General features: G+C 38.4%; 1 protein-coding gene across 1 annotated transcript; it reads left to right on the top strand.

Moving 5' to 3' along the window:
- The first annotated feature begins 1,060 nt into the window (after positions 1-1,060).
- On the top strand, positions 1,061-12,870 carry LOC150015237 (guanylate-binding protein 5-like). The gene is made up of 11 exons (XM_090269703.1): positions 1,061-1,307; positions 3,405-3,611; positions 4,123-4,250; positions 5,299-5,408; positions 5,669-5,865; positions 6,217-6,459; positions 7,779-8,059; positions 8,831-9,043; positions 9,787-9,889; positions 10,162-10,343; positions 11,768-12,870. Exons 2-11 carry the CDS (start codon positions 3,422-3,424, stop codon positions 11,882-11,884), a joined length of 1,764 nt encoding a protein of 587 aa, XP_090125829.1. The 5' UTR covers positions 1,061-1,307; positions 3,405-3,421; the 3' UTR covers positions 11,885-12,870.
- Positions 12,871-13,722: the final 852 nt, after the last annotated feature.

Raw genomic sequence — 13,722 nt, 5'->3', positions numbered from 1 at the left:
TAGAAGAAAACACAGGCAGTAAACTCCTAGACATTAGTTCAGACAGTTTTTTGGACTTGACCACAAAAGCAAAAATAAACACACAGACTTGTTTGAAAAATTTCTCAGATTAAGAGACCAAGGAAGAGGCTGACAACTCCAGCATTACCTCAAGAGTTTGTTAGGGGAACTTACACAGAGTCACATGTCCTGGGTGAGAGAAATGACATGCATATTCTCTGCTTCCCATGGCAGTCATGAAAGAATTATATAGAAAAGAGCAGATGGATAAGGGTACTAGTTTGTGACCCATAGAAATGGCCTGTCCCAAAAACCAGCAGATTGTGGGGCATTGGGGGGAATTCAATCAGGCAGTCACTAAAGGGATCTGAGGGAGTCAACTGTAAAGACAGAACCAGTTCAAGATGGTCCTATCCTGTTTAATGAGATACTGAGTTGCTTTTCAAAGACAACAGACCAACACTGGAAGTGATGCAGCCAAAGCATGTGCAGAGGAAAGAACTTTGACCTCCAGCTGCACCCAGAACCAAAGTCTTGCCCACTCCACATACATGGACCAAAGGACCAGGTCATAACCAGATGTTAAACACCAGAACACTTTCAGAAGCCAAGTGTGCATTGTCCAGGAAGATCCAATGTTGATGCCCTTTTACCATAAATGGTCAAGTTCCAAGGTCCTCAAATGAAAACTTCCCCATCAGCACATCTGTATACCTCCTCCCCATAGGCTTTAAAAGTCCTTAATTCTTAAGCTAGATAGAGTTGAGGCACCATTGAGTCTTCCATCATCTTAAATGGCACTTTTTTGATCAATCTTTCACTACTCCAAACTTTGACAGTTGGAGTTTCGGTTTCAAAGCTTTGGTACATAAACTTGGGTTTTGTAATACAATTACATGCTGACCTGGAGGACATTTTGAAATAGAAAAGAAAACTGAAACCCTCTTTTACTAAACTTATGCAGTTTCTGAGCAATCAGGGCAAATACATCCAGCAGTCAACACTCAGGATGTTATTTTTAGAACTGCCTCGCCGGTGAGCTTGACTCATGGACTTCCGGTTTCCTGAAGTGAAGTCTCAAAACCCTGCTCATTTTGGTTTGTATTTCATATTCTAATCCTCTGCTGTCTCTGTGGAGGGCACGGGCTGTAAAGAAGAAAGAAATCCCCAGGATTTGATGGGGAAGAAGTTTATCAGAATCCAACATAGCTGAACTGAAGGACAGAGTTAGAACACTTAAAACATTCTCCTCGTGGCAAGTTTCTTACCGGCTCTAAAAGATATCTGCTCTTGATTTTATAGTGAAGGTAAGATTGGAGCTAGGGTGGGAAAAAGTTTGCAAGGGTCAGGATGTTTTAAAAACATTCTCTCCAGGATAGGATGCAGCAGAGCGTGCTGTGCAATATCAGATTTAATTAAAAATTAAATTGTGGTGCTGTCAGACAGGGAGCAGAATTCATTAGGTGGCAGCTCCATTTGCTTACTGCTGAATTAGACACAAGCATGTGTAGAGACTAAATCCATCACTAACACTTTTGAGCCTTTTAAAAATATGTCTTGGCATTTTCCTTCTTTACACTATTTTTTCTATTCTACAGCCACGTCTTTCTCTCTCTCTCTCAAGCTAGCGGTTCTACTTATATAAATGGACATTTATTTATTTATTTACTTCCATTATTTTGAAAACAGGCTTAGAGTCTTGACTGAAATGCAATGTCATACAGATGACCAGTTGCAGGGCTAGGTTTGGAAATCAGATCTGCCTTACTTTAAAGACAAAATGAGTGTGTGTGTGTGTGTGTGTGTGTGCGCGTGATGCATTCTTACATATTTTTAATTTATAAAAGGTTATGAGGCTCTAACAGTGTTAGGAAGAATGAATTTCACAGCACACATCACAGATTGAGTTATGAATGGCAGAACAATAAGTATGGGGCTTGAATACATTTAATTTGCAAAGATTTTGGAATTAGTCTTTCTTAAAAGCATTACAAATGTTAACCAGATGGTATTTGGGAACAATTTATAAAATATTTTTATTAATATACCTACCTAGCCCTAATGTTATTCACTGGGAAGTCTGAGAATTCAGACAAATTAGGTCCCTGTCCCATTACGACAACATTGTAAAGCACAAGAGCTTGTCAGCCACCATTATCAGCAAATAGATGTAGACTGTATGTCTTCTGCTTCTCTAGCTAATTGTTGTAGATCCTCACTACCAGTCCTCGTTTCTTTCTAATCTAAAAATACTTATGAGCCTTGCTATAAACAAGTCAAAAAACAGAAATCTACCAATATATTACTACTGTTGCACTGGAGGTGAATTAGAATGAAAAGAAACTTGGTATTTGAGTCTGTAAAATCTCATGGAATGCACTCTTTGTAGATCTGGCATTTTCTATTCCTATGCACTAGTGCTATGCCATTTACAAAGGACATCCTCTTAACTGCTCTTAAGCTGTTTCAGTTTTTAATTATATGTGCCTGGATGATCTCCAGAGCACTGGCTATGGAGGAGGGGGAGGCAGAGGACATCCATAATAGTGCCAACAACAATGACAACAACAACAAAAAATCAGTTACATAGTCAAGTAGTAAGAAAAGTTAGACCTCTTCATTGTAAGATTTCAGTGAAAGAAAAGGTCAAGCAGATGGTGAGTTTTTATCTTCTGTAGTAAATAATCACTTGTAAAATGAGAGAAAATTGTTCTTTATGATAAGGCATGCCAGAGGAGCAAGCATTTGCTTAAATCTCAGATAGCCTAAAATGTTTTATCAGGGACACTTCAGGTTATAAAAATTGATGCCCAGAAGTTACAAAATAAAAGGTTAAGTATTATTTTAAAAAGATATCTTCACTCATTTTCTCATTCATAAAATTATCATGCCTAAAAAGTTTTCATTGAGAAAGTTGCACAATAGCTGTATAAAAATTATTTTAAACAACTATGATTTGTTCAATAATACTCTATAATGAACTGCAGGATTTAGTTTAATATACTTTGAGTGGACATAACTCTACATTAGAGAAAAACAAGTTTAGTGATCGTGATTCAAAATGGGGATTTAAGTAAGTGAAAACTAAGAAACATAACCAACCAAAAACCAACAGTCAGATTCAAAGTAGCAATAGATTAGATTTAAGAAATGGTTTTCCATATGCCTACCTAATATTTAAGAGCCAGTGCAGTAGCCTATGGGAGACCTCTGACAGGCCTACCATTTACTTTACTATGACTTGCATTGCTGTATTTTTTCTTTCTTTCTTTCTTTTTAAAAAAAATAATTTCTTCAAAAACTTAGACCACGCTGGAGAGCAGCATGTCCCAGATTCAGGCAGCAAATGACTTTCTCTGCTTAAAGACTGAAAGTTTGAGTTCATCCCACCTATTCTCTTGCAGATAAGTGACCCCTGGACATGGCCTCAAAGGTCCACATGCCAGGCCCAGTGTGCCTCATTGAGAACACGAAAGGGAAGCTGTTAGTTAATCAGGAAGCTCTGAAGATCCTGTCTGCCATTACCCAGCCTGTGGTCGTGGTGGCCATAGTGGGTCTCTACCGCACTGGCAAATCCTACCTGATGAACAGGCTGGCTGGGAAGAACAAAGGTGAGTGACACCAGCAAAGCTCTGCTGAGTCCCTTCTGGTCACCCCACTCCCACATGAACACAGAGATGTGAGGAGACGAAGTTAGAAATGGGGAAGAATACTGAAAGGTAATGTATGGGCCACAGCTGGCTAGTTATCTTCTGGGATATAAAGGGCAGGGGTCTGTTCCTGAAATATCACTTCTGTTTTCTTTTAAACTTAGTATTTCATTGGAAAGAGCAAACTATTTTCTAAACATAAGGAGTAAGACATTAATAAAATAACTTTTATATATGTGATTATGAATTATTAAAATTTTACTAGCATAAAATTCTTGTAAAAATAACCCAGCAAGTATCCAACTTGTGGAATGGTCTTATTTTGCCATCTTTCTGTTGTAGTTCAGATCAATACTGATTATACTTTTTCCATTTACACATCTTGCTTTCCTTAAACCTGAACTCAGTTGTCAAGAAAGTCTCCAACTTCCAGACCCCCTCATCTATTACAACCTCTCCGTTCCTTCTGCAGGCTTCTCTGTTGGATCCACAGTGCAGTCTCACACCAAGGGAATCTGGATGTGGTGTGTGCCTCATCCTGAGAAGGCAGACCACACCTTAGTTCTGCTTGACACTGAAGGCCTGGGGGATGTAGAGAAGGTACGGAACAAGGATTCTTTTTTTTATTAATCTTATCATCTTTTAACATTCTTTACAGAAATTTCTTTTGTACTTCCACTTGACCAGAATCTATATATTTTTTCTTTTCTATATTTAATGGTGAAAGTTTGGAAAACTGAAGTGGAAGAAACATATTAATGAGCCAAAGTCATGTTGGGGATACTACACTAATGTGGAGTTAGACAGTTAACCAAAATGCATAGAGATGGTATAAATAAAATTACTGTCACAGGTCTGATCCTGCAGAGAATAGTGATTAGCACTGTGCTCTGGGTCAGAGAAATTTGAGTTCAGCTGGGGCTCTGGCACTTGTAGCTCTCACACTTTGACAAACAAAGGTAAGTCTCCCTAAATCATTGATTTTCTCTTTGAAATTATCCATCTTATCATTTGAAAGTACATGAGCTTTTTCCACCTCTAGGCTGGTGTTTAACAACCAGCCTGCTGGTGGGTAGGAAAGTGGGGAAGCCTTGACTTGTAGCACTTGCCAGTTTTCTATGGAAACTGGCTGATTTCCAAGCTCCCAAAGTGAAGTCACTAAGCTCAGGGTTTGAAAGTGATGTACACAATCAGCTCCTGTGGCCTGGCGTAAGCTGGCTCTTGCACATAACCGGATCTTTCCGTTGAACCTGCCCTATTGTTTAGTTTTTATTTTGCTTTTGATTTACCATAAATCCAATATATTCCACCTCAGTCTGTGCCTTAGTTTCCTCATCTGTAACATGTAATACTTATAAAACTACCTCACAGCATTGTTTTAAGTACTAGATAAGATGATGTAAACTGCTCTGTTTACCGCAGTAACTTTGAAAAACCCAACTAGTTATAAGAAGGATTGGTGAGTTAACAGTATATGGTTCCGTAAAAATTTTCAATGCTAATGAGAGAACTATTCTATTCAAATTTATATGCTTCTCACAATTAATTTTGTTTGTGTCATTTCGCATTGTACATCAGGGGCTTATTTTTAATGATTGCTCATCTGGGAATGCCATGAGCCATGACTTCAATTTGTTCTGACTTCTAGGGTGATGAGAACAATGATACTCATATCTTTGCTCTGGCAATACTATTGAGCAGCAACTTTGTTTACAATACCATGAACAAAATAGACCAGAGGGCTATCAACCTATTGCAGTATCCTTTTATGATCCAGGATGGCAACAAAGCCAGAGAGAACTCTTCTATCCACCAGCTGCATTTAGAGTCCCTGAACCAATCACAAAAATAAAAAGTGTGATAAACATTGAAAGTGCAAGAAATGAGCCCTTATATTTACTGATAAAATTGGGAATTGGTAACAACCAAAACAGAACATAATGGTACAGAAATGTATGATATTCTTATGGGCTTAGCTGTAGTCCTGTTTCCATCAGCATTCCTTAATTGTATCTCAGTTATGTAACAGAACTGTCAAATCTGGTTAGGACACTATCCTCACCAGATCTTGATGGAGTCAAATATGCAGCTGACTTTGTGAGCTTCTGTCCAGACTTAGTGTGGACTCTGAGAGATTTCTACCTATCCCTGGAAACAGATGGGCAACACATCACAGCAGATGAGTACCTGGAGAATTCACTGAAGCTGAAGCAAGGTAACAGGGCCTTCAGTTTTGGAAAGAGAGAAAAGTAACACAAGAATATCTCTGGGTATAAGTGGTCACATTTATAGTTTCCTATATTTACTCATCTGGCTAAACTGCCAAATAAAAGTTAAAGTAAACAAATAGATTTAATATGAAATTGTATTACTCCCAGTTCTTGGAACAAATTAATTTTCTTTCTTCCTTTTTTTGATGAGACTTACCTTTTTTAACTTTTTGCTTAGGGTTTGTAGAGATGTGTTGAAATAAATAGCAACAGATGAAAGGCAAATTTATTCATGGGAAATAGATTAAAATGAATGCTAATCCTATACTAAATAAATCCTATTTTTCCTTCCCCAGACACTGATCAAAATCATCAAAATTTCAACTTACCCCGTCATTGTATACAGAAATTCTTTCCAATAAGGAAATGCTTCATCTTTGATTCGCCTACTCACCGGAAGAAGCTTGCCCAGCTTGAGACACTACATGATGATGAGTTGGATCCTGATTTTGTGCAACAAGTCGCAGATTTCTGTTGCTACATCTTTCATCATTCCAAGACTAAAACTCTTTCAGGAGGCATCGAGGCCAATGGACCCTGTGAGTACCTTTTTGAGGATTTTCCTTAAACTCAACGTGAAGAATGAAGATGCTGTTTAAAGTTTCTTCTGTCACTGTTAATGCTGAAAATCATAGTCAGTGACTACCAAGAGAATTAAATAAATCACATTTACTAAGTTCCAACGGGTACCGACATTTCTAGTGGTTATTTTAGTAATGCCTCTAAAGTCGAATAAAATGGGAATATAACCTAAAGGTCAAGTTAAAAAATTCTGTTCATAAGTGGCCCACTGTTGGACTTGAACCCAAATGAGTTGGCAACATTTGTTCCACTACTATAGTGGATATTTATTGTGAGTCAAAGCCTTTGATAAGCACAAAATAAGGAGAATGTACAGTTCTTTGTAGAAATGAAACTTACTTGATACAAACATTAAACAAACAGAGGCCCAAGCTGTCTAGAACACTAAAGGAAATCTAAGCAGACATCACGGTCCAGTTTTTTCCTAAAGACTCTGTGTCTCAGAACTCTATAAATTATTGCTGTACTCTACAGCAACAATTTCCAACCACTCTGCCTCAAGAATTTTTAAGACATGTAGTACCTGACTTTTTAGGTAGAAGCACTGATGTGTTTTCCCTTAGATCACCAAATAATAAAAAGAAATGGCAACAGCCAACACAACAATAGCCATCCAGCATGAACGAATCAAAATTATACTTATTTTTTGCCAGATTGGCAAAAAGTGTGATATATTTTTTTGTGTGCCACTGAATTTTAGTAATTAGTTTCTGTGTGCAATGAGATGATAGAGTTTGAAAATTGCTTCTCTAGAGGGACAGTAAATGCAAACAAAAGTATGCAAAGGGCAAGGAAGACAAAAAAAGAAAGAAAGTTGCAACAAGGAGGAAAGGCGACCTGGTCTAATCTGCTCACTTTGTATTTTTCAGCTAACATTCATAACAGCCTAACATACTGAAGTGGAAGAGAAAGGGAATTCTGAAGGGAAATGAAAACTGAGGAAGAGGGAAAGAAAGAGTAAAGAGGCAAATGGCCTATAACACTCTAATCAATGAATACACATAACTTTATTTCCTTGTGTCTCAATAGAAAAAGGATGGCATAAGGATGATCCCATACATGTTGAGATTTCTCCTTTGAACACTTTCTTTTCCCAAAGAAAGAAAGATATGGATTCTGGGTGACACAATTTTCTGAAAAGACTTTTGGCTACTTAAATACTATGCAGAATAATAAAAAAGCTCAGGCAATGCATTGTTACATTCCCAGGACTAACCAGTTTACAGCACGCCCTGTTTCTCTGCAAATAATGCAACAATCTCTTTCTCCCGTGAAGATCTAGAAAGCCTGGTGCTGACCTATGTCAATGCCATCAGCAGTGGGAATCTGCCCTGCATGGAGAACTCAGTCTCAGCCTTGGCCCAAATCAAGAACTCAGCCGCAGTACAAAAGGCCATCGCCCAGTATGACCAGCAGATGGGCCAGAAGGTGAAGCTGCCCACAGAAACCCTTCAGGAGCTGCTGGACCTGCACAGGGCCAGTGAGAAAGAGGCTATTGAAGTCTTCATGAAGAATTCCTTCAAGGACGTGGACCAGAAGTTCCAGAAGGAATTAGAGGTAATTCTACTTTTTTTTTTTTTTTTTTTTTGCTCAAGTTCATGTGGATTACAAGGCAAAGTATTGCTATGCAATGCAAAATGGGGACTTAATTTAAAAAATCTATTTTTACTAGACTGGAAAATAATGATTATCACTTATGTAACTAAGATATCACTGTTATTCTAAAAACAAACTAACAAACAAACACAAACATTCTGCTTCCTATGGATTCTTATACTTTCACATACACACAACTCACCTTATTATGTTACACCCATAGACTAATTTTTAAAATTAATTTCATTCTTAAAAATTATATTTATGAAGTATAAATTAATTTTCCTTTTATGTTAATCAATACACAGAATTGCCAAATGGATCATGTCTCCAGGTCTAATAGTATACACTTGTATAATTCTAGCCAATTATTCTACTTCACCTCCTGATTGGGAATCCCAGGCCCAGTAAAATACTGAAATAAGTAACTTTTTAAATGAGTAGGTTGCATTTAAAATTTTATCATGAGGCTAGAAAGCTGTAATCTGAAGATCACATCTAAAGCGGAAATAGCAAGAGAACGGGGTTTCAGGAGATTTGAAATACAAAACTAAGTCATTTTTTTCTACTCTGTATCATTCTTGGAACTTTTCTAGGTTTGGTAGGAAGGATATTGTTCTGCTACACTTCTGTACTTTCTAGAAAAAAAATTAGGAGATTCTTTCTGACAATCATTTCTAGAAATACTGAAGCGCTGCTAACATCTTTCCTTTGGCCTTTGTTCCTTTGAAGACCCTGCTGAAAGCAAAAGAGGATGACTTTTGTAAACAGAATTTGGAGGCATCATTGGACCATTGCTCAGCTTTACTTCAGAATATTTTTCGTCCTCTAGAAGAAGATGTGAAACGAGGGATTTATTCAAAGCCAGGGGGACATTGCCTCTTCACTCAGAAGACAGAAGAACTGAAGGCAAAGTACTATCAGGAGCCCAGGAAAGGGATACAGGTATCCCTAGTTTCATGCTTAATTGTGTTGGTGGGAGGCTCTTTCAAAATCTGGTGAAAATAAGAATAAAGTACTTATGCTCTAATGATAGCTGGGGGATTAAAATGAACTTTCACCATAATCACCAGACTTTGCTGCAACCGTGAGCATTCATTGCAACATAGGGACTTTTTGATTACATAAGACAGAATTTTGATCATTGAAACTAACTTAAAAAAAAAAAAAGAAAAACACGGCAACTCCCTAGCTTACAAAAAACATTTAAATTTAGTTGCAACTACAGCTACATCAGAAATGTAAACAATGTCATTAATTTTTCCCCCTTTTTTCTTTCCTACTCTCATTTGGTTTTCTGTTCTGTTTTCCTTACTATTGGTTTCATTTTCAGGCATGGCAGCAAAGATGACATCAACATCTCCAAGATTAACTAGATCTTTTTCCCTCAGTCTCAAGGGAGAGAGAGCATTTCCCCCAGCAGCTGAATCAGCCTTTAAAATACCAAAATTGAGCACTTTTTCAACTTTACCAAAATCCTTTGTGTCAAGTGGCCTCGGGTGCTCTGATTGGCCAGCCCAGAATTTGTGCCCACCCTTGTGACAGAGGGCCTTGATTGACAGTTGCAGTAAATCCAGGCTGAGTACTTACAGGAAGGAAAAGATGCTGGGAAGAAAAAGAAAAAAAAAGGTTTACAGTGTGCCTAATCACCATTTCTTACTATAACTGCATGATTTTGGGGTTTCTAGGCTGAAGAAGCTCTGCAAAAGTATTTACAGTCCAAGAAGGCTGTGAGTGACGCCATTCTACAGACAGACCAGGCTCTCACAGCGAGGGCAAAGAAGATGGAAGGTGAGAAGAAATGAAACAGATGTGAGATAGAACTTTCTATACATTTTAGATTAATTTGGCCTGTTTACCTGGGATCATTAAACTAGAGCTAAGACAGCAAAGATGATTTTTTGCTCTTCAAGCTTTATCTGAGTAGGGCCTGTAATGTTCACTTGGAAGGACAAACAGCTCTAGGGAGTTTTCTCTATGAAGCAGCAGCAACAACAGATAAGAGTGTGAGAAGGAAGGGGCTCTTTAACCCTAGAGAGGTTTGTCATTTTCTTCTTTCTCAGAAGCACGTTTGAGAGCAAAGGCTGCACAGGATGAAGCTCAAAGGTTGGAGAAGATTCGAAGGCAGGAGCAGGAAAGGATGGAGCTGAGGGAGAGACAGCATCAGGAGCAACTGAGACAAATGGAGATGGAAAGAGCCCGCCGTCTGGCAGATGAACGGAGGGCCTGGGAACGTAAGCTGCAGGTACTCATCCATTATTTCATCTCAGAATTTTAATTGTATTTCCCCTCTCTGTATTGTTAAGAGCATGAAGCAGTGACAAAGAGGGGAAAGCAGCATACTACTACAGCTAAAGTCAAGGACTCGAGTCAGACAGCCTGGGGAACAATCCCAGCTCTAATTATATGGTTTGGGCAAGTTATCTGTGCCCTCTATGCCTTAGTTTCCAGTTGTGGAAAATGGCAGCAGTAATAAAACCTATTTTATACTGTATTTCAGAATTAAATGATTCAATATTTGTGTTTAGATTGGTGCTGAGCACAGAATAAGCACTATACTTCATTAAATAAAATCCAAGGACATTTCTAACCCATAGAAATTAGTCTTTTTGTTATGTTGTTAATTGTTATAAGCAATCTTTTCCTTAGGTCATAGATTAACTTGTTAAATTAAATTCATATTACTGTGTCTATGCCCTTGTCTTTGCCTGAATTGTCACTGGTTCTGAAAGTTTTTAACTTGGCAGAGTTTTTATCACACAGTCCTTTATTATCAGTGCTCAATAAGCAGTAGTTCTTATTTACCAAGTACTGTAAAAAGTACTTTACATACATTCTCTCATCTAATCTGTTCATTGTGAGGCAGAAGCATTATGTCTCCATTTTTATGATTAAAAAACATTAGGTTCCAAAGAGATAACTAAATCACAATATCACACAGCCTAGTTCTCAAAACTGCCTTCCTAGAGAGCAAGAGCTGTAGCGCTTTTATTTCTATAATCCTAGTATAAAATTATTATGTGAGAACCCTTTTGAGACAAAGTGCACCCCAATGGCCCCCCAGGGTAACCAGTCTACCTGTAGGTCCTAGTTTTCCAGATGATGCTCGAAGATCTTTTTGCATCTACAGCCCTACCCTGAAGGGCAGTATGGTCAATTTGGGGCTCTTGATCTCACTCTAACCTCTACTTCTGCCCCATAACTGTAGAAACCTGAAACGAATTCCCTGACCTAAAGCTCAGACTCCTCACCTGACTGTGGATGTCATTTAGACACCCAGTTGTTGTATTAGCCTCCCCTCCAAGAACTAGATCTGACATTCCTCTGCCTATAAATGAAAATTGAAGTCAAGATGTGACTCAGACTGCCCAAAGAGAAAGGTGGAAGTTACCTCTGGATGCAATTCTTGAGACACCAGTACTTCAGGAATTGAGAGAGAGTGATGTTTCTGCAGCTAGAGAAAGAGATATGGGAGAATTACTCAGAGAGGAAACCAAGAAGGAGAGGTAAAATGGACATGAAGAGAAAGGTGGATTTAGGGGCTGTTTTATGTTACTGATAACTTAAAATAAGTAAAAAAAGTCAATGATTGGGCTTATCCTCCCCTGCTCCCAATAATGTGGATATTACTTTTTGTTAATTTCTCTAGTTTTATTTTTCACTCTTTAGGAAGAGGCTGCGAAGCAGCAGAGGAGAGCCGAAGAGGAAATGAGAAGACTTCAGAATGAGGTTCAGCAGCTACAGTATAATGTTAGCTCACACAATGACCCTTGCATCTTACTCTAAAGCTAAATATCAGAACCTCTTTTCATGTTTACTTTCACCGAGGACAGAAAGAAACAAGAAACTATAAAACTTAGGACAATTCCCATTTAAATAAATTTTATAATAATTATATCAAACTTTTGTATTGTTATAAGGTTACAATGCCCATAATTGGTAAAATGTGCATTTCAATAGTTTAAATGATGGTTACTTCCTTAAAAAGATTATGAATTGTATAATGAGGGAGATTTGATCACTGAATATATTTGGTAGACATATTGGGCTCGTTCTCTCAGGGGAAACTTTCTCTTGTACCCCAGTGCCACCCCTCTAATTTTCTCAGCACACATTGGAAGTGACCTAGTGGGTGTGATTCACAACAGATTAAGTCAAATGGGACTTGACCAAAGTCTTGAGCTCAGGTGGGTGTTACTCCTGCCACATCGTCCTATGCTGGATGCCATCTGAGGGAGTCATCTGTGGTAAGACAATTAATCTAGCTTCTTAGTGGAGACAATGTACTGTCCTCACCTGAGTGGAAGCTGCTCAGTCTGTGGGCAGTGATGTGACTACTGATCATAGTCAGTAGAGAGTTTGCTTAGAGAGATTCCAAACTGTTAGCAGATATTATTGTAATAACATAGAGGTGCTCCAGAAGATGGATGGATCTACTAGTATAGAAATTGTGTCATAGGCTGAAGGGCTAAAAAAGCCTTTCCTTTGTTTTACCCTCACAAAGGGCATATCCTAAATAGGACTTTTAATATCATGAAACAATTTATACTGGACTTAATATAATTGTGTGTTGTGTCTTTATAATTTTTAGATCCTATAAATAAATGCTATAAGGATTGTTAGATAATGTGCCAATATATTTGATGGGTTCGTTTTATTTTATGCTTGCTTATAATGCTAAAGTTAAATGATCTTAATTCTGTGGAATCATGCATGAAAGCCTACTGATTTTTCTTTAAAACTATGACTTGTATACATAGATGTTTGCACATATTTTTAATGATAACTAACCATAAAATTTTAAATAACTCTGCTACTTTGTTTTTATTTTCCCAATTGTTAAAAGTATATGGGGACTTCCAATCAATATGGAGCTTTGTGTCCTCATGCAACCATAGAGTTACAGTCAGATGTCAAAAATAAATAACAAACAAAACCATCAGATAATCCAGCTATGTGGAAGTCCAACAACCAAGGATTTAAAGAAGCCATATTCACTCAGATGGGTAGGATGGGCAGATTTGCAGAGACAGGGTGGAGGGGCAGTGTGCTGTGGAGAAGCAGTGGCAGCAGTAGAACAGGCAGTCCAACATCCACGTATGGTGGGTAAAAATCAGGAGGGACACCCTGGGAGCTAGTGATCCCAGCCCCAGGCCAGGCCACACAGCCCAGGGTTCCAGCACTGGGAAGATAAACTCCCATTACCTCTGGCTGTAAAAACCAGTGGGCACTGGGGTAGTGGAAGAAACTTCCAGATTTTCACCACTTAAAGGGCCTGAATAGCCTTAAAAAACATGCAAACCTCAGGACAGCAGCTGAGAAGGAGCCAGTCGCATTTTGGAAGTGGGTGAAGTGATTGGAAACGGGGTAAGTGCTGGGCAAACCTCCAGAATCCAGGCAGCGACATTGTCCCCACTCTGAGTCCTCCCCCTTACATACAGAGCCACAAAGCAGTGAATCTGGTGGCCCCACCCTAGAAATTATCTAAGGCTCCACCCTACACATCTTACAGGTGCCCTTCTTACACAGGCCATGCTATTAAAAAGAGTCAATGCAGCTCTATCTAATACACAGAAACAAACACAGCGAGGCTGCCAAATTGAGGAGACAAAGAAATATGGTCC

This window comes from Furipterus horrens, unplaced genomic scaffold (genome assembly GCF_987537825.1).
Source record: "Furipterus horrens unplaced genomic scaffold, mFurHor1.1.pri manual_scaffold_3, whole genome shotgun sequence".
Taxonomy (NCBI): Eukaryota; Metazoa; Chordata; class Mammalia; order Chiroptera; family Furipteridae; genus Furipterus; species Furipterus horrens.
Note: the sequence above shows the minus strand (reverse complement) of the source record. Positions and strands in the feature narration are given on the sequence as shown.